This window comes from Panthera pardus, unplaced genomic scaffold (genome assembly GCF_024362965.1).
Source record: "Panthera pardus isolate Hobbes unplaced genomic scaffold, ASM2436296v1 HiC_scaffold_16, whole genome shotgun sequence".
In the NCBI taxonomy this organism is placed as follows: Eukaryota; Metazoa; Chordata; class Mammalia; order Carnivora; family Felidae; genus Panthera; species Panthera pardus.
In genome coordinates, this window is record NW_026526721.1 from 47,672,378 (window position 1) to 47,693,694 (window position 21,317).

Sequence of the window (21,317 nt, forward strand, 5' to 3'; positions counted from 1 at the left end):
CCCTTTTGTCTCTCCACAGAAAGTGTTCTTTCCCCTCCGTGTCTATGCCATTTTATCTCCCCCAGTTCACATACACACACCTTGATTCTGCCAGGCTCTCTCCCTCCAAGTGTGGAGATGCTTCTGCTACTCTGAGGTGTGAAGTTTTAATAGAATTGATTTTTAAATTCTTCCAGACCTTCTTAAGAAGAATAAATAATAAATGATGCATATGCATCATACACTTAAGTAGTTGAACTGTTGGTACATATTTTCAAAATTAGGAGACATATAGCTAAAAAGTTAAAACAACTCTAATATTTATTAACTGATGAATGGATAAATAAAATGTAGTATAACATGCAGTGGAATATTATTTGGCAATAAAAAACATGTACTGATACATGCTATAACATAGATAGACTTTGAAAACATTATGCTAAGAAACCAGACACAAAGACTGCATAAATAAAATTCCATATATAAACTGTCCAGAATTGGGGCACCTAACTGGCTCAGTTAGGAGAGCATGAGACTCTTGATCTTGAGGTTGTGAATTTGAGCCCCACATTGGGTGTAGAGATTACTTAAAAATAAATAAACTTTAAAAAATAAAATGTCCAGAATAGGTAAGTGTGTAGGGACAGAAAGTAAATCAGTGGTTGCCAGAGGCTGGGAGTAGGGTGGGGAGGAGTGGAATGGCTGATAATGGATGTAGAGTTTAAGTGCAGAAAGACACATGTAAAAAAATAAGAGATAAACTAAGCGTTTTCACCTCCTGTTTGGAGTGTGTACAGCTAAAGTTTTAATAAATTTTGAAATTATAGGGAAAAGAAGATTTTTAGAATGTGGTTATGGGCAAAACAATTTAGAAAAAAGTGAAATAAACAGTTTTTTTTTGTTTCGGTGGCAGATTTTCTCTGACTTTTTGACTTTTAGGAACACAACATGCATAATCCTAGTTGCTTTTAAAAATGATAATTTTGAATGGATTCAGTATATTCAGAAAATAATTATGTACAAAAATTTAAATTGAATTTATTAATCCTAGAAGCATTTAGAAATCTGTATTTAATTTGGTAGTGCTTAAAAATTCATGTCCCCCCCCCCCATCATACCCCTTTAACTTGCATTGTGCAAATGCTTCCATATGCTAGAAGTTACTCACCATTTGGTTGAAGAAGAAAAATTCAGTTGCTAGTTTGAATAAACATTAACTTCATATGAATTTAGTCACATTGTTTGCCTTGCTATAGTTCTAAAGCAACTTGGGTTACAGTGTTTAGGTGATGTTGCCACAAACCATCAGCTGAGGGGAAATTCTGTTGTTTTATTTAGGCTTTGAAAATGTGTCCTTGATAGATCATCAACAATAACCTGTAGTGTCGTACTAACAAATAGTACGGTTTTCAATGTCATAGAATTAGGAAGAGATGCATTTCTGTTACTTGGCAACCCCAAAGCTTTGGATTTGCTTTGTGTTGAACCTTCTAGCAAAGTAGACAGTTACTTATTTTCCAGATTTAACTAGGATAAATGGACAAGACCTATACTTTCCTATTTTAAGAGCTATCTGAATCCCCAGTACGTTTCTACCAACCTTTGGCTTGTGAGGTTAGTAAGAAGCCACCATAATGAAAGAAGATTGATTGATTGATTGATTGATTTTGACATTTGTTGTCAGTTGGTTTCCATACAACACCCAGTGCTCATCGCAACAGGTGCCCTCCTCAATGCCCATCACCCACTTTCCCCTCCCTCCCACCCCCCATCAACCCTCAGTTTATTCTGTTTTTAAGAGTTTCTTAGGGTTTGCCTCCTTCCCTCTCTGTAACTTTTTTTTCCCCTTCCCCTCCCCCATGGTCTTCTGTTAAGTTTCTCAGGATCCACATTAGAGTGAAAACATATGGTATCTGTCTTTCTCTGTATGACTTGTTCACTTAACATAACACTCTCCAGTTCCATCCACGTTGCTACCAAAGGCCATATTTCATTCTTTCTCATTGCCAAGTAGTATTCCATTGTGTATATAAACCACAACTTCTATATCCATTCATCAGTTGATGGACATTTAGTCTTTTTCCATAATTTGGCTATTGTTGAAAGTGCTGCTATAAACATTGGGGTACAGGTGCCCCTATGCATCAGCACTCCTGTATCCCTTGGGTAAATTCCTAGCAGTGCTATTGCTGGGTTATAGGGTAGATCTATTTTTAATTTTTTGAGGAACCTCCACACTGTTTTCCAAAGTGGCTGCACCAGTTTGCCTTCCCACCAACAGTGCAAGAGGGTTCCTGTTTCTCCACATCCTCTCCAGCGTCTATAGTGTCCTAATTTGTTCATTGTAGCCGCTCTGACTTTAAATATTCTCACCTCAAAGAAGATTTAAAAAAACATAAACTCCCCCCCCCCCCCCATCATATCCCACCAGACATGTGTCTTGATTTTGAATGTTAGGTATTGCTTGCTCAAAAGTAGAAGGAAACTTGGTTTAGGGGGAAGGAAAGTTCTATTTGAGAGCTAAGTGCCATAGAGTTCCTATCTCTCGATAGGAACTTGACCCTTACGTGAATTATTTAACTTCACTATTTTCAGCTGTTTTGCTACTTTTTACAAGTGCATTTGTAATGTTGAAGGTCTTATAACTGAACTTTTGAATACTTTGTTCAGAAGATAACATTAATTTAGTTTGTGAGAGATGCCTTTTACTACTTAAGTTGGAGCGTATTCTGGTTTCTTGCTCATGGTTGTACTGTTGGAGACCATGTTTGTGGTTCCCTGGGGGCAGCATCAAAGACTACAACAGCAGCTGTATCAACAGGGATGTGCTTGTACATTATTATGATTTAAAAAGTATGTCGAGGGTTGGGCATTTTGCCCTAGAATACCGACTTTGTTGTCTGGAAAAGTAAGGGATTTGGCAAAGTTACTTCAAAAAGAAACCAAGGATTTTTGCCCTGAAAAATAGAAAAATTCTAGTTCTTCATTTATTTGGTAGAAGAATTCTATCTCATATGATGGTATTTACAGTTCATTTACATATTTAATCATTAAAAATATGGTATTTATTTCTCAAAGATCACATTAAATTTTCTTTGTTTTATGGTTACAAACAACCTTTCACATTCTAACAGGCTCTCTTGTACATTTTGACCAGATGAGAAGAGATAAACCCCATTCTTTATCAACTATAGGCCTGAAGCATTTCTGAACAGTGGACTTGAAATCTTTTTCCCTCACTTTCTTGTCCAACACTTTGGTGACCACATAGCAAAAGGAAAAAAAAATGTTTCTTGCGTGGTTACTAGTTATATTCTTGTTCTTATGAATTTGTAGTAGCTAAAATTTGATCACTACTTTTGTTTTGAATATGATCCCAAGTGATTATATATATTTCGTTTAATTCCATTCCCTTAAGAGGGTAACACTTTAGTAAATTTACCCATTTAAACTAATATTCTTGGAATCCTGTCAGTAGGGGAGATTTACATTATCTTATTAAGAGAATGTGAAATGGTAGTAAATTATTTTCCTCAAAACCATCTTCCCACCCCCCTCACCCCCACCCCCAGTGTGACAAAATCTTGGTTTCCTGATTGTAGTGGGAGACTCTTTCAGCCTGCTTCAAAGATTTTTAGAAATTGTCTGGCTGAGTTATGGATTTTTATTTATATAGATTTCTTATGTATTGTACATTAAAATTATAAACAATGACTAAAACTCAGCTTTTGAGAATTCTGAGAGAATTACTTATTTTAAGTGGTTATTTCATGGCTAAAAAACAATTCATAATGTTTGTGAAAGTTTTTGAAAAATATATTCTTTTTAACCATATACAAACAAAAATAAAATTTATTTCATGTTTAATTTCCTCCTTAAACCTAGCAGACTGTACATAACTGCTTGCTGATGTACTCAATGATGTATTCTTTTTAAAAGAATATATATATTATATATATATATATATAATATATATAAAATGGTGATGCCATTAGAACTTTTTTTGTTCATCTGACATTTATTGGACACTTACTGTAAGCTAGGCACAGCTCTAGGCATGATACCTGTGTGAGTTATGTACTAAGTATTCCCATACAGCACTGAATTCTTGGCAGAATCTTATGATTTCTCCTCTTTGCCACTATTTAGCATAATATCAGGAGCATAAATTCTGGAACCAGACTGTTAAAATTGGAATCTTGGCTAGAATACTTACTAGATGAGTGTTCATAAACTATATAACCCCTCTTTGCTTCAACTTTTGCATATGTAAACTGGGGCCAGTGATGATTGTGGTTACTTCATAGGGTTGTTGTGAGAATCAAAATAACACCTGGACAGTATTTGGAACACTGCCTGGCACAAAGATAGTGCTCTATAAAGTGTGAGTCAGTACTACTACCATGAATAGTAATATTACTGTGACTTTTAAGTGCTGTCATCCTGCTTGTGCTGTCTTCTCTTTTTAAATTTCTTTAATTTTAGAAAACATAACTGAGCTTGTTAGAACTAAGTGCAAAATAAGAGTAAATTGCATGAAACCCTAGATTCCCTTCCAAGGAAACAAAATGCTGTGTATGCCTTGGCATTACATTTTGGCTGCTGAGAACCTTTTCTTCGTAGACACACACAGCCTTTAATAGGCCATGGTTATAAATTAATCTTCAATAAGAAAAAAATAAGTAGAATTGATCTATTAAGGACTTGTTTTTTAGGGAAAAAGATCTTGCAGAAGCTCTGGAAGCAGGAGGTTGTGATCTTGAAACTTTGAGAAATATAATTCAGGGAAGACCACTACCTGCTAATCTGAGGGCCAAAGTTTGGAAGGTAAAGTAACTGAAAACTAAAGCAAAATGTCATCACTTAAGAATAACATTTGAGAATTTTTATGTTCATTTGTCTAAGTTGCAGAAAACTTCATCATCTTCTGACCATGTTGCATCTAGAGAATTTATCAAACAGAGCAACTTAAATGGTGTGTTTCTGTCATGTTTGGTTATTTAATAATACAGGTTTTGAAGGGCAATGCTTTTTCTTTTGTAGTCATTACAAATGGTGTTTATAAAGATTGTTTAATGAAATGGGAAAATGCAACCAATGAGTAAAATAGGATTTATAATTGCAGACATGGAATTATCTCAGCTATATTAAAGACAAGGTGGGGAGAGGACATAGGTCTCTCTGTGTGTTGGAATTATAGGACATTTTACTTTGCTTTATTTTCCTCTTCATCTGTTCTGTAGTGCATGTGTCACTTTTTAATTTTAAATTAAGATTTTGTTATGATTACAAAAGAAATACTGTTTGTTAAAACATACAAGCAGCAGATAAGATAAAAACTATCTGCTGTCTATCACCTATGGGTAAAACACATAATAATGTCTTGGTATATATCTTTTTATTTTTTCTTCTCTGCACATATATCTGTAACAGAAATGGAATAATAACTGTACATAGCATTCTGAATGTTTTATTGTAGAAATTTAAAACACATACAAAAGTAGACTTACATAATGAACCCCCATGACCCATCACTTAGTTTTAACTGTTAATATTTGGCCAGTCTTGTGTGATTAATATCTCTATCCTTTCCTCCCTGTCTCACCCACTGGATTATTTTAAAGCAAATCCTTGGTAGCACACTAAAATACTTTAGTACAAAAGTCTAAAAGATAAAGACTTTTAAAATAAGCATAATACCATTAAACTAAAAAAAATAATAATTCCTTAATGTGTCCTCACATGGCTGAAGGGATAGGGGCTCTCTGGGGTCTCTTTTATGAAGGCACTAATTCCATTATGAGGGCTCCACCCTCATGACCTAATCACCTCCCAAAGGCCTCACCTCTAAATAACATCGCATTGGGGATTAGGTTTCAACATCTGAATTTTGTGGGAGGACACAAACATTCAGTCTATAACATTGATGATGTTTGCTGAAATAAATTTGTGTATGCTATTCACTGGATTGACATGAAGTAGTAAAATTTAATGTAGGGAGATTTAAAATAATTGTGTTCATTATGATATGACTGAAGGGATCAGCATTTGGTGGAGTGTAAATACATTACTTTGTAATCTTTGAAGTATGTATTATTATTTCAAAATTCAGGACTTTCCATTATTACAGTATATTTTCTAAAAATGAGACATGACATACAAAGCTAATTGCTTTTATCTTTTTTCCAGATTGCTCTAAATGTTGCAGGAAAAGGTGATAGTTTGGCATCATGGGATGGTATTTTAGACTTGCCAGAACAGAATGCCATTCACAAAGATTGTGTAGAGTTTATTGGTAAGTTTAATAATTGTTTCAAACTGAAAAATTTTGAAAATAATATTTTGAGGTAGAAGAGTTACTCTTTAATAGAATCATCTTGTTACAGTTTGGGATATGTTAAATTTGTGAACGGCTAGTAAACAGTCGTAGGACTTCTCTTTGGAAATTCTTATGAAGTAATATCTAGTATTTATAAGAAAGAGAGCCCAATTTTTAGTGTAGGGTTTTTTTTTTTGTTTTTTTTTTGTTTTTTTTTTGTTTTTTGGCTTATATGTTCAGTTCTTCTGGTACCTTTATAGTTTTGTTGCAGTTTTAAAATTGTTTTTTTGTGAAAAGGTCTGTATGATCTTTAGTCTTCACATTAAAGGGGTCTGTGTTCTAAAAGTTTACCTATAAACTTTTGCAGATCATAGGTAATGATCTGTAATAATAAAAAAAAAAACCACAAAACTATTTTAAGTCATGGATGAAAAGGTTTCCTGTCACTCCACAAGGTCTTTTCAAGCTTAAATGAATTTAGTTTGTATTTTTAAATTCATCTATAGTCCTTAGTGTCTTTTTGTTTTTCTTTTTATTACAATTTAAATTTTACTAGATAGGCTTTTGTGTACTAACCACAACAGAAACATTATTGCTAGTGTATTCAAAGGAAAGGGAATTTATTGGTAGAGAATTAATAACCTTCTCTGACAAAGCTATAGTGACAGCTGCCCATCATTGGGTAGATGATAATCTTTTGTTTAGAAAACACCTTTTTGCTTTCCAGGAATATGGGTTAAGCATCTTTCCTACCTCTCTACCTCGGATTGCCCATTTTTATGTTTAACATATATATAGGTCAAGTATTATTGAGTTAAATACTGAATAGCTAGTAAATACTAAATAAAAGGAAACATGCTTTTGCGTAGTTTTCTTTTGCCCTTGTCATGCTCTGAGTACACTAAGGAAGTATTGTGTGTTTGAAAACAAGTGTTACTTGCAATAACTGAGTCTCTAACGGGCCCTTGGTAACTTAATTTTGACACTTATTTTCTAGAACAGCTTTCAGTGCCACAAGAGAAAGCAACAGAATTACTTTTGGATATTGAATCCGTAATCACCTTTTACTGTAAATCACGTAACATTAACTACAGCACATCCCTCAGCTGGATACATCTACTGAAACCATTGGTGCATCTTCAGTTGCCACGCAGCGATTTATACAACTGCTTTTATGCTATCATGAATAAGTACATCCCCAGGTAAAACACGTTTTAGTAATAATAGTTTTTAAATGAATAAAAGTCTGATTTGTTTTGAACTAAAGTTAGATTTACTTTGGTGGTAAAGTAAAAGGTTCAAGTATTTGAATCTTAACTGTTATTTGACTTTATTTCTGTGGTTGTAAACGTTTTTTAAAGGGTTCTTTGGTTAAGAATTTATGCTTGTAAAGTTGGTACAATCTTTTGGTAGTATCCCTATTATAATTTCTTTCCTTATAAAATAAAAATACCATTATAGTGTCTATACGAAAAGTAAAATTTTTGGAGTGCTGCCTTAAGTGAGGTGCTAGCATTACAGCTTGAAAAGTAATCCTATATATGCAGGCACTGAATGAGTAATTAGGAGTGTGCTGAGTATTAGGAAGATGAAATATAGAATGCTAAGGGCATATTCAGTGGGGGCGACCTAACTTGTCCTGGAGGTCAGAGATGACTTCCCTGGGCAAGTGACCCTTAGGCTGAGACTAGATAGGTAGATGTTTAGATGGTTGCAGGTGTGGAGGGCCAGAGGAGAGGTAGTGCAGGGGCTGCATCCATGAGGCCAGAAGGAATTCTTGTAGTTCCCTGTGCTACCGATTAGGTAGTCAGGATTTCAGAGTGAAGAGGAACTTTTGACATAATCTGCACAGGGAATTTTGGATGCACACTGGAGTCTTTGAGGGAGCTCTTAAAAATCCTGATGCGTATTTGTATATCTGACTATCAAATCAAATCTCTGAGAAGGGCACCCAGACATCATTGTTTTTTTTAGAGCTTCTCAGTTGACTGCAATGTGCAGCCAAAGTAGAGAACTCTGCTATTCTGGAGCTTGGTAGTTAAATGACTACCATTCTTTACTGCTTTCTGTGATACACACTATACTAAATGCAGGTGCTTTGTGTGTTTTCTTATTTAAACTATGACCGCTAAAGGGTAGGTATCTCTGATATACAAGTACAAAAACTGAGGCAAAGAAAGAGATTAAAGACTTACTCATGATTACACGTCTGGTGTATGTCTGAGTCAAGATTTGAACCTAAGTTTGGATGGCCACCTGTGTTTTAACTAATACAGTTTTCCACCCTGGTTGCTTGTTAGAAACCACTGAATAGCTTTTTCTTTAATAGCTCAAGATACCATTTTCAGATCGTAAAATTTATCCTTTTAGTGTGTGTATAGCTCATTGTTTTTTAGTATAGTCACAGGATTGTGCAGCCATAACCACAAAATTTTTTAGAACATTTTCATCTCCAAGAAGGAATCCTGTACCCATTAGTAGTCAACTCTCCATTTTCCCCCAACACTGTCAGCCTGAAGCAACCACTTTCCTGAGGCAATCATTCTGTGTCTGTGAATTTACATGCATTGCATGACTATATCACATTTTATTTACTCATTCAACAGTTGGACATTTGGATTATTTTCAACAACAGTTGGACATTTGGATTATATTCATTTTGGTTATGAATAATGCTGCTATGAACATTTGTGTACAAGTTTTTGTGTAGACATGTATTTCATTTCTCTTGGGTATGTACCTAGAAGTGAAATTGCTGAGTTATATTGTGACTCTATGTTTAACCTTTTGAGGAATTGCCAGCCTTTTCCATAAGTATATCATTTTACATTTCCACCAGTAGTGAATGAAGATCCCACTTTTTCCACTATCAACATTAAAAAAAAAATTATTATAGCCAAACTAATGAGTGTGAAGTGATATCTCATTATGGTTTTGCTTTGCATTTCTGTGATAGTCAGTGATGTTTAGCATCTTTCATGTGCTTTCTGGCAGTGTGTGTATCTTCTTTGGGGAAATGTCTGTTTAGCCCAAGAACTTTTAAAACATGTGGGTCCTTGAAGTTTCAACTATAAGTGCACTAGGTAGAGCTTAGGCATATTTTTTAAAAACTCCCCAGGGTAGAGAACCTCTTTGCTACCTTGAAGCCACAGTGCTTCATATACATAAAACAGACCCAGAGATGCCGGGAATCAGGACTGTGGTCGTGGTAGAGCAAGACTGGAATTCATACTTACGAATCATTCAGTTGCACTAGGTTTCTCAACTGCTTGTATTTTACCACTGCTTGGTGTAACAGAGCTAGTGATGGCAAGGGACATGATGCTCCAACTTTTTCTCTAGAGACTATGTTGGTAGTGGTAGTTAGTAATAGTAGGGGAGGGGGCTTTACCCTGAGTTGTATAGTACACTATCTTGTTGGGTTCCTCCAGGTACTGTTTCTATGAGTTCCACATGTAATACAACACTCCAGGCAGGGTCAGCATTAATGCCTCTGGATAGAATACAGCCCCACAAAATGCTGCTAGAAGAATTCCATTATAATGTATCTTCTCATTACAGATCCAGTGTAACATGGGTAGAATCCTGTCAAGTCGAGCACAGTGCCTTGCAGTGGAGAGTAGCTTTGCAGTACAGAGCTATTAAATGAATAGATGCTGTTGCAGTAGCTAACTCCCTGAGATGTCCTGCTAGGGACACATACTAGGCAATGGTTCCTACAATTTTATGTCCCTACTCTAAGGTTTCCGTGTCTTGCCTTAACAGTCAATTGCCTTGCATTTATTAGAGTGGGGAAAGTATTCAGATGAAGGAAGAGGTAATCTTGCCAGTATGAATCCAGTTCTGTCTCTGGGCTTCTGAATTAACAGCCTAGGGCCTTCTCTACAAAATTTCCCTGTTATCTACAATATAAAAAAAAAAAAGTAGATAGAGAGTCATACCAAATCCTGGCATTGATCTCAGATCTTGGTTTTGCAGAAATTGTTTTTCATTGTTCCTACTTAAATAGCATTTGACAATATTCTTTATCAGTGCTTTTATGTTAAAACTGTGACATTCATTTCATTAGCTTTTTCACATGAAGCCTTTTGCTTCATTTCAATTTCTTTACAATTTGCTTTTTTAGAGACTGTGCTTCTACCAAAATACCGCTTGTTGAAATACTGAATTATATATAGAGAAGAGTCGTATGGCATGATAGTTTAATGCACAGTTTTTGTGTACAGCTCTTAGCTGACTTTTTAAACTATGTGACCTTGGGTGAGTTACTTGCCCACAGCTAAGCTTCAGTTTTCTCATCTGTAAAATGAGGAGAATAATAGTAACTGTTTCATTGGGTTGCTTGTCAAGATAAAATTAGATAACTTTGTAAAGTGCCTGTTACAGTGTCTGGCATGTGATATTTTCTCAGTAAATATTGACTTTTATTGAGATCACCTGTCCTTGAGCTGTTTACATTTTTATTGATTCATTAGACACAAGGGAAGAAGGCAAGAAGTAGTATACTTGTTTAATAAAGTGTTTTGTACCTCTTGGGATTCATTCTGAGCACTAGTACCCAGGCCACTTCAACTAAGGCTCTTGATCCAGTATTTTGTTACCTGTGGCCATTTTAGACTTTTACCTCTGCTAAAGGACATTCCTAATTGAGTATGTTAACTATGGAGCTAACCTAAAGCCTTCCTAGGAGTTTCCTTGTATTTGGAGGGGAAGAAGAGAGCTGGATTTTTTTTTTTTTTTTTTTTTTTTTTTTTTTTTAAGACCTCTATAGTTCTCCTTTTGGGATGTAGAACTTGTCAAAATAACCTAAATGGTCTCACTCTTTCCAGTGGTCCCTGTAGTTCTTTCTTTTGAGTGCTGTCTGGGTTGAGCTGGAGAGAATCTCCTTAGAGTTGGCTGTAGACCTGCTGTTTCTACAAACTTTCTGTCAAATCAGGGATATTAGGTGTTAGCAAGAGATTTCTGGCTGATGTATCATGTAGGCTTTCTGTGAATGCTGTGGTGTTCAGGCATTTTGGGGGGTGGGGAGAAGGAGGTGGGTGTTGCAAGAGGACTAGTTACTGATATGATCATTTCTGATCCATTAATGCAAACCTTGCTTCTCTTGTCTTTTAGGGATTGTTCTCTGAAGGGAAGACCATTTCATCTTTTCCGATTACTCATCCAATACCATGAGCCTGAGCTTTGTTCTTTTCTTGATACAAAGAAAATTACTCCAGACTCCTATGCACTCAACTGGGTAATAAAGTGAAAGTAGGAACACTTAATGAAAAATAGCTTTCTATAAAACTATAGTTAGGTTTATTTTCCCCCAAGGAAGAGAAAGAAAAGTACTAAATTATAGACCGTTACTACTTAAACCAAAGGAGTAAAATTATTGCTACTTCCAAAATAGGTTTTTTAGTTCTTCACCATGTTAGTTCAGATTATTTAAAATGAAGTTTAGCCTTTTGTTGTTTTACATGTATCTCATATTGCATAGATAGTACATTCATATGTAATATTTGTGAGATATATGTATGCAATATGTGCTAATATAGGCATGTAATATATGTAAATATGTGGTATGTATCAGTTCACTTTAAAACTTTGTGTGATTAAATTGTTGATGGTGTGTATAAGAATTGATATCCAAACATGAGGAAAATGACTTAAGATTATATTGATCAGTAAGAAATGATCAATATAAAGAAATACGAAGTACATCTCAATGCTGTGTTATTCTATATATTTTGAATGGGAAGTTTTATTATTCTGGGTCAGTGGTTCTCAGACCCTTTGGTGTCAGGACTTTTTATACCCCATGTTTATTGAGGATCTCTAGTTTATACAGATTATGATGGTTAGAAATTAAAACTAAGAAATTTAAATATTCATTTAGAAGTAGTGATAAATCCATTACATGTTAACATTAATAGCCTATTTTTCTAATGCAAAATAACTGTATTTTCCAAAAGAAAATCAGAATAGTTACATTGTTTTATATTTTTGCAAATCTCAATATTCGGCTGATCACAAATAGGTAGATTCTCATACCTGCTTCTTTATTCAGTCTGTGATGGTACCACAATTCATGTAGCCTTTGGAAAAGTATTGTTCACTTGTGAGAGAACGAGTATGAAAAAGGCAATTAAAGTTCACGTGTTATTATGAAAATAGTTTGACCTCGTGGACTCCCCTGTAAAAAATACTCTTGGGGATGTCTAGGGCTCCTCAGACTACACTTTGAGAACTGCTCTTCTCAATTAACTTGAAGATCTTTCTAAAACAGTGATTGAGTCCTGGAAGAATATATATTCAGAAATTAAACATACTCTTTGATCATGTCTTAACCTAGCTTTCTTCAGAAAGGATTCCTTTCTTCCACTTATTAACTGTGTGATTTAAAACACTTAGCCTCTGAGCTTCAATTTCTTTATCTGTAAAATGGGAATAATAATAATACCTACCTCAGAGGGGATGAGATGAGTAAACAATCAGGAAAAGATACTTAAGAGAATCCTAACTGGTTTCAACTGTCATATTAAATCTCAGACTGCAGCAGCCTACTCTTTAGTGTCAGCCACAGTCTTATCACTTTGAGTTGAAATCATAAAACACCTATAAAATTGTAGTTTCACTGAGATTCATATATTGCCATTCATACTTATTTGTATTCAAGTAAAAAACTAAGCATTCTGATGCCTTTTAGAGGTCTCTGCTGTCACATCATGCCTCAGAAATGCTCTTTCTGTTGCCACAACTCTGAATTAGTCCTCAGTTCTGGTAGTAGATTTTACCAAGTACTAAAACAACTGGTTTCTCTTCAGTCAATGCCACAACTAGTTCTTGCTATTAGTATCATGTCTATGGAATGGAGTCTTTTTTTTTTTTTTTTTTTTTTTAATCATGAGATGAAACCATTAAAGCTAATTCTTAAACCTTGAGGGACCTACAACTGTGAGCAATGCAATGATAGCTGTAGTTTGGCTATGTGACTTTAATGATGGCCATATATTGCATGTATGCATATATTGCAGTTCTATTTGTATTTACATCTTTGGGATTTGTAATAGTAACCTTTTTTTCTTTCAAAGTTTACTTATTTTTGAGAGAGAGAATGGGGAAGGGGCCGGTGGCGGGGGGGTGGACAGAGGATCTGAAGCAGGCTCTGTGCTGACAGCAGAGACCCCGATGGGGGACTTGAACTCACAAACTGCAAGACCATAACCTGAACCAAAGTCGGACACTTAACCGACTGACTGAGCCACCTAAGTGCCCCTGGTATTTGTAATAGTAATCTTATTTGTAATAGTAATTTTTAAAACAACAAAAAAACATTAGTAACATTTTATACTTAAAAGCTTTGTGGTGAAGTGTAATGGCAGTTAGCTTGGGCTGTGGAATCTCAGGTCATTTTTCTAGTGTAAATACTGCCACTCACTATCTCTTTGAGCTTGGGAAGGTTGTTTAACACCAGTTTATTTCCTCACATGTAAAATGGGGAGAAAAATGTCAACGTTGAAGGACTGTTGTGAGACTATTTTAAATAAGAGATAATAAAGGATATGTGACAGTAGTTTAGTACTGGCACAAAATATGCACCAATGTATATGTTCCCATTAGCCATTAAAAATGTTTTCAATTTAAACCCTTAAATGGAATTGTTTCTGTAGCTAATGAAAATTGAATAAACATATCACTGAGTTTATGCAGTTTAAAACACAGGCTCTAGAGAAACTTATTAAACAGCTCTTTTATTTAAGAGAGAAGACCACAGAGCTCCTGAAACACAGGGATATAAATGTCTCATGTATTTCAGATGATGGACATGTAAGCTTTGGCAGCAAGTCACCTTGCTTGTCATTGAAAGTTGACTCTGTGTTCTTAACTAACCATGTTTGATCCTTACAGTTACCTTGTAGGTGAAGAACCATAATAATTATGCTGGGTACCCTTATAGTGGTAGTTATGCCAGTTATTATGTTATGGCATATATGTATTAGTGACTTTAGATACTCTAGGTTAATTATCTCTCCACAACAATGGTAGAAGAAAGGTAGCGGTATTCTCCCCACCCCCCGCTTTTTAAGTAGAAATGGGAGTTTTAGAGGTTAAGTAATATGCCCTAAGTCACACAGCTAGTAAGTGGTGTCATTATGCCTTGAATCTACATATTCTGCCTTTGCATTACATACATTAAAATTAAGCTACACATTAAGTATCAGGTGCAGATAATTGGATATAATGTTACACATTTGTTTTCATACTTTTAAAAGAACAGGTCATTTCCAGTGGTTTATGTCTCATTTCATTTCCTGATTACAGCTCGGAAGCCTTTTTGCATGTTACTGTTCCATTGAAGTCACTCAGGCAATATGGGATGGATATCTACAACAAGCAGATCCATTTTTTATTTATTTCTTAATGTTAATAATCCTTGTTAATGCAAAGTAAGTATCAAGTTGCTTAGATTTTTTTTGCCTTTCTAGTCTCAGGATGTTCTGTTAATATTTAACTCAAATTCATTTGTTTCTCTTTTACAGAGAAGTTATTTTAGCACAGGAGTCTGATAGCAAAGAAGAAGTTATCCGTAAGTAACTTACTGTAGAGAAAATATTTCACGTCACTTAATTTTCTAAAACTCAGTTTTCTCATCTGTATATTTCAGAGATTAGTCTACAGAACTCTGAGGTTTCATTCAACTCATATACACTCTGTAGGTACAGACCTTAAGGCCTATTTTCCCTTGATTTTGCCGTCCTCATTCATTTCTTCCATGTTTTTTTCAGTCTTTCAGTTCCTTTTCATATACTGTTTCTTACGTTTCATTGTTCATACCAGATGCCCTCCTCTTTCTCCCCTCTTCCTTCTTAATTTACCTTTGAATACTCAGATTTCATAATTACTTTCATTGTGGAAATTTGGTACTTTTTTTGGGTTTTCGCCATTCTAGCCCTCACACAGATTTAGTTATTACTTCCTCTTTGTACTGCCACTTTGTATTATTTGTATTATAATGTTTATCTCACAACATTATAGTGGTTAATTTTCACATTTCTCACACAAGACAGAATTCCTTAAGTCAGGAATTATTTCTTAGTCACTTTTTGTTTCCAGGGGCCCTGGCACTTAACATGTGTTTGTTAAATAAATCACAGTGCTGCAATCAAGGCTAATGAATATGATTTGATTGCCTGAAACGATCTTTCACTAACAGCAGAATTGCATTAATAGTCTCAGCTCCTTTGGGAAACTCCACTGCTCCTCAAGCAGTTTTAAAGGCTTCACTATTGACATTCCATTTATGTAGTTTTTATTATGTTGAAGATATTCTAGCTTTGCTACATAAATAATGTTCATGATTGTATTTTCCACAATTTTTAAAAATGTTCTCATATCTGTAATTGTTTTTCAGAGTTCTTAGAAAATACTCCATTCAGTTTGAATCTAGAAGATATAGAAGACCTTTTCTCTCTGGCTCAGTATTATTGCAGTAAAACACCAGCTTCATTTAGGAAGGTATAAGACAAATTACCAGCTTCAGTATTTCACATTTTGTACATTGTTTTATTGTTCATGTTGTGTCCACTTCAGTTAAAATACTCTAGATTGTCATTCTTTTTTTTTTTTTTTAATACTTATTTTGAGAGAGAGAGAGAGCATGCATGAGCAGGGAAGGGCAGAGAGAGAGAGGGAGAGAGAGAATCCCAAGCTGGCTCTGTTCTGTCAGTGTGGAGCCCTAGGTGGGGCTTGATCTCATGAACCTTGAAATCATGACCTGAGCCGAAATCAAGAGTTGGGCACTTAACTGACTAGGCCACCTAGGTGCCCCTCTTTTCTGTCATCTATGTTGCAGTTTTATGTGATTTTTCACTATAAATACTTGCCCCAGTGGAGGGACAGATTGAAAAGAGAGCATACACATATGCTAAGAACCATTTCACCTCACTCTGATTATTAATTATTTCTGATCGTGAGAAAATGGAGAGATTTCTTACGCTAGTGCTTTCTTGACTTTAAATATTACAGAAATCTGATGGAGGATGTATAATTATGTCTCCTTTATCTGGAGTTCAGCTTTGCACAGTTTTAATGATGCAGAGTTGTGACCAAAAGGTCCTTTAGTCACATAGAGACTTAGAACCTTTCTCAGGCCAGACAAATGCTTTCAAATGAAAGGACACCAGATTAGAAACACGAGTGGTGTGAGTCCTAGAAAGTAAAACTCCAAGAAGCAAAAGCTAATAGTGGAGGAGGCACAGAATTACCATTTATAAAATAAGCAGATTTGTCTATGACCTCAGGTGCCCATGAGAGCAGTATTGTCTTTTATTTATTTGTTTTTAGGCATTCTATAATAATAATTGCTAGTTGGTGGTCATGTCGCTGAAATAGCAAGATGAGGTTAAATTATGTTCAGTATAATATGTGTCAAAAGGCAGAAAAGAAAAATCTTTTAAGAACATTTCCCCTGAAACTAATTAATTAAAAAAGAGATTTGTTTCTAGGGACTAATTTCAGCTATTTTAATAATTGCCTTATGTAGACCACCTCAGCTGCTAACAAAGTGGGACAACTCAGATGATGGCGTAGTGGTTTAGGATGCTGGATGAAAAAGAAGTTTTACTCTTTTCAGTCTTGTAAGAGGAACAGCTTTTATTCTTCAGACCTAGTAAATAATCTGCACTAGCAGTTGCTAATTAAACCAGGCTGTAGATCAGTATATTGCATAACTTATGCCTTATTTTTGTTTTTATTATGTTAAAATATGAAAAGTTGTGAGTAACCATTTAAAAATTTAATATTTTTAGATAGTTTATAGGTGATATTAAATAGTTTAATAGTATATAGGTGATATTATAGGAAACAACTATGTAGAATGTTTTAGTTTTTCATCGCCTTTTATTTTGTATGAACTCTGACAAGGACTTTTTCTGTATAGCCTTTTTGTAGCCATTAGCCTATAAGATTTGAGATGATACAATATTAAATTTTAAAAATCACATGACTCAAGGGTGTTATATAATTATTTTCTTTTCATCATGGTTTATTAAGAATATTTTTTGAAAGAAAGATTGATTTTGTTTTTTCTTCATAATGTTTTAAAAATTTCTCTACAAACAGGATAATCACCATCTATTTGGTAGTAGTTTGTTGGGAATTAAGGATGACGATGCAGACCTGAGTCAGGCTCTTTGTCTGGCCATCTCGGTGTCAGAGATCCTTCAAGCAAATCAGCTTCAAGGGGTAAATAAAGAAAACCCACAGTTTGTTGGAGGAATGTCCCTTTTAAATGCAAAAACCAACATTTCCTCCCTGTTTGTTGTGAGTGATTAATGTGCTTAATCTTCTGTCCACATGTTCATTTTTTAAATTTTTTATTTGAGAGAGAGAGAGAGAGAGGGAGGGTGTGTGCATTACTTGGTACTAGGGGCAGAAGGAAGAGAGATTCAAGCAGGCTCCACGCTCAGCACGGAGCCCAACATGGGGCTCAATCCATGACCCTGGGATCATGACTTGAGCTGGAATCGAGTCAGACACTCAACTGACTGAGCCATCCAGGTGCTCCCACATCCTTATTTTTTTTTTTTTTTTCAACGTTTGTTTATTTTTGGGACAGAGAGAGACAGAGCATGAACGGGGGAGGGACAGAGAGAGAGGGAGACACAGAATCGGAAACAGGCTCCAGGCTCTGAGCCATCAGCCCAGAGCCTGACGCGGGGCTCGAACTCACGGACCGTGAGATCGTGACCTGGCTGAAGTCGGACGCTTAACCGACTGCGCCACCCAGGCGCCCCCCACATCCTTATTTTAAAACTGCCAGCTTGTATGTGATTTTAATTGTCAATAATGAATTATTCTTGACAACTGTTTTTGTAAATTGCCAAATCTTTTGCTTTTAGCAAAGCAACAGAATATTGTATAAAGTACTTAAAAGGGTGAATTTAGCATTTATTAAATTCTGGGTGATTATACAGCTAATTGAATTACATGGTCTAATGCCATAAAGCATCTGACAAAGAATTGAGGATATACCATAATTCTCTGTCTCCTATCTTCATAAAAATCTAATGAGCCAGTTTTTTTCAATATGTTTATTACTAGTAGTGCAACAGTTAACCATGAGTATGTGTATTTGGAAGGTGGGGTGTATTTCAAAGATGGAGGAAAGAAGAACAGCCATGGAAAGACAGGTGTTTTACAATAGATCTTTTGAAAACAAACATTTCACATGTTTTTCTTATTAGAACTAGTATTAAAGACAAATGAAAACCTGTAATCCAGTTTAAAGATCCTCATGTGAACTTCCTCAGTTCAAACTGGCATTCCAGAACCTCCTCTCACCCCCAAAAGATGTTCTTCTATGAATTTAATTGTTGGCAACTTTGTAAACTTATTTGCAGAAATAGGAATTATATCCATATCTGTGTTTATAACTATATAGTTTTAAAATATACGTTTAACATACACATTAAAATTTTAAATTCCAGTATAGTTTTATAGCTCAAAATGACATTCTCCTGCTACATATTTTAAGACTTTCTAGTCAGGAACGGTATATACAAAGTGTTCAAAACAAATATAGTTATTTAAAGATCTTGAGGTTATTTTCCTGTATCTCTGCTAATTGGGTCCTCCTAATTCTGTGAGATCCATTTTTTTAATAAACCTATTCCCTCTTCTTTGCTTAATTGTAATACTATATTGTGTCAAATGTAACCCTCATGGCAAATTGCAGTATGTCTGTCACATGTTGTTTTCTCTTAGGAAGGAGTCCGGTTCTTTGTGGTGGATTGCCGTCCTGCAGAACAGTATAATGCTGGGCATTTGTCAACTGCTTTCCACTTAGATTCAGATCTGGTTAGTATAAATGCTAGTTAAAATTTTTTAGTAAAGTAAGAGAATAAATAGGTTTTTCTTCTTTAGCTCAGAAATAAATATACATGTACTAGATTGGGGACATTTTCTTTCTGCTTAAGGAGGGAGTCTCTGCCCTTATAACAAAAGTGTTCTCAGGTTTCCTTTTCACCCAGGACACTCTTTTGGTATGATGAGGGTAGATGCAAACACTGTTAGGTATGGCTTACTATTGCTTACCATTGTTATGTCAGTAAATTCTAAAGTTCTTACTGTGAATTGTCTGATGTAGCACTTAGCATAGTGCCTTGCATCTAGTAAGTACTCTATAAATATAAGCTCTTTCTATAACTGGGTAATTATTCTAGAAATTTTTACTATAAGCCTTTTTTTCCATCATGAGTACGTAAGCATAAACTAATACTTAATAAGCATAGTATGTGGCATACAAGTGCTCACTTGTTAAAATTTTTATACAAGGGTCACTTTACTTACAGGAGAAGGTGAAGTAAATAATTAAATATTGTCAGGAATACTTAGAGCAGTTGGTAGAAGTAGGACTGACATCATTTAACCCATTCTGGTTATAAGAGCCTCAGAGATTAGGGAAGAAAGAAAGAGGAGTAAGCCCTTTTGCTAACTATGCAGTCTGCCTTTCATCCAGCTCATCTGAAAAAGGTGATGCTAAGGCCTGAAAAGGCATGGAGGGGAATTTAGGTGGTATTGAGAGGAAACTTAGGGAAAATAGAGGTAGAACAACTCAAAGAGTTTTGGGTGCTTTAAGGAAGGTAATCCAAGCTTGTTTGCATCCTGAAAGTGAACCTGAGCCTTTCTCATCCTTGGTTTGCCTAGGAGGGCCTAGTTTTTCTTTTATGCTTATTTAATAATTTGCTCAAGTGATTCAGGAAAACTTGATTTTTTTCTTCAGAAAACTCAAAGAATGTCTCCAGAGCTATTATCAGCTTGTTTAAGCTTCCAGACCTTTAGTATATATTTATATATTTCTTGCTTCCTTTTTCTTTTTACTTGATTTTTCAGTTAACCGTTCACTTATTTTTTCACCAAACTGTTTCTTAGAGATCTGTCCATTCAGTACATTCTTTTTTTAATATCCCCACTTTATTTATTTATTTATTTATTTATTTATTTATTTATTTATTTATTTATTTTTAAGTAAGCTCCAACGTGGGGCTTGAACTCATGACCCCAAGATCAAGAGTTGCATGCTCTACTGACTGAACCAGCCAATTGCTCCTAAGTGCATTCTTTTTAATGACTGTATAGTGGACCATGGTACGGGTATACCATAATTTATTGCCCAATTGATGTACATTTGGGTTATTTTCAGTTTTCTTGTAATGAACAATGCTGCAGTTAGATCCTTATACATGTTTTGTGAACTTGTACAAATACTTCTATAAAATAGACTACTAAAAGTAGAACTGTTGGTTTGAGGGTTGAGTATATAAAACATTACTAGAAATGCTTTATCACCCTTTAAAGAGACTGAACCAGCTTACACTTTATAACTAAGTGAGAATGTTTCAACATTGCATTATAGCACATTTTATTTTACAGTAATGATGGGTGAAAAACCATCATTGAGGTTAGTAATTACAAGGTGGTAATTACTAGTAATGTTGAGCGTCTTTTTGCAAGTACACTGTTTACTTTTTTTTGTTTTGTTTTTTGTTTCTACAAATTGCTTTTCTGTGGTTTGTCGGTTTTTCTCTCGGATTTTCACTGTATTTTTTTTGTTTACTTATTTTTGAGAGAGAGAGAGTGGGAGGAGCAGAGAGAGGAGGACAGAGGATCCAAAGTAGGCTCTGCACTGACAGCAGAGAGCCCAATGTGGGGCTGAAACCTGTGAACTATGAGATCATGACCCAAACCGAAGTCAGACACCTAACTGACAAGTCGCTCAGGAGCAGCGTCACTGTGCTTTTTATGTAGCCCTGTTGTAACATTGTAACAAATTTTTGAAGTTATTGGCATATCTGTTTCCTTGAAGGAAAGAAATTAACTTTTTTTGTCCTTTTAACTCTTGTACCTGGAGTAGTGCTAATAAATAAATTGGCTTCTACTATTTCTGACTGCCTTCTAAGAAGTATATCGTTTGCCATATAAGTGGAAACTAAAAAATATACCTTGTTTCAATGTATTGTTTTTAGCTATGGAC

The 21,317-nt window shown here is 35.1% G+C and overlaps 1 protein-coding gene across 2 annotated transcripts in view; it reads left to right on the forward strand.

Annotated features, from left to right (window-relative positions):
• The window catches only part of TBC1D23 (TBC1 domain family member 23), a 57,962-nt gene that overhangs the window by 17,033 nt on the left and 19,612 nt on the right, over positions 1–21,317 (forward strand). For both annotated transcript variants that reach the window (XM_019448166.2, XM_019448167.2), the window contains exons 2-10: positions 4,695–4,806; positions 6,169–6,274; positions 7,296–7,500; positions 11,414–11,537; positions 14,606–14,730; positions 14,824–14,870; positions 15,696–15,799; positions 17,405–17,527; positions 19,049–19,141. In XM_019448166.2, coding sequence (XP_019303711.1) covers positions 4,695–4,806; positions 6,169–6,274; positions 7,296–7,500; positions 11,414–11,537; positions 14,606–14,730; positions 14,824–14,870; positions 15,696–15,799; positions 17,405–17,527; positions 19,049–19,141 — 1,039 coding nt within the window. The remainder of the gene's footprint in view (positions 1–4,694; positions 4,807–6,168; positions 6,275–7,295; positions 7,501–11,413; positions 11,538–14,605; positions 14,731–14,823; positions 14,871–15,695; positions 15,800–17,404; positions 17,528–19,048; positions 19,142–21,317) is intronic.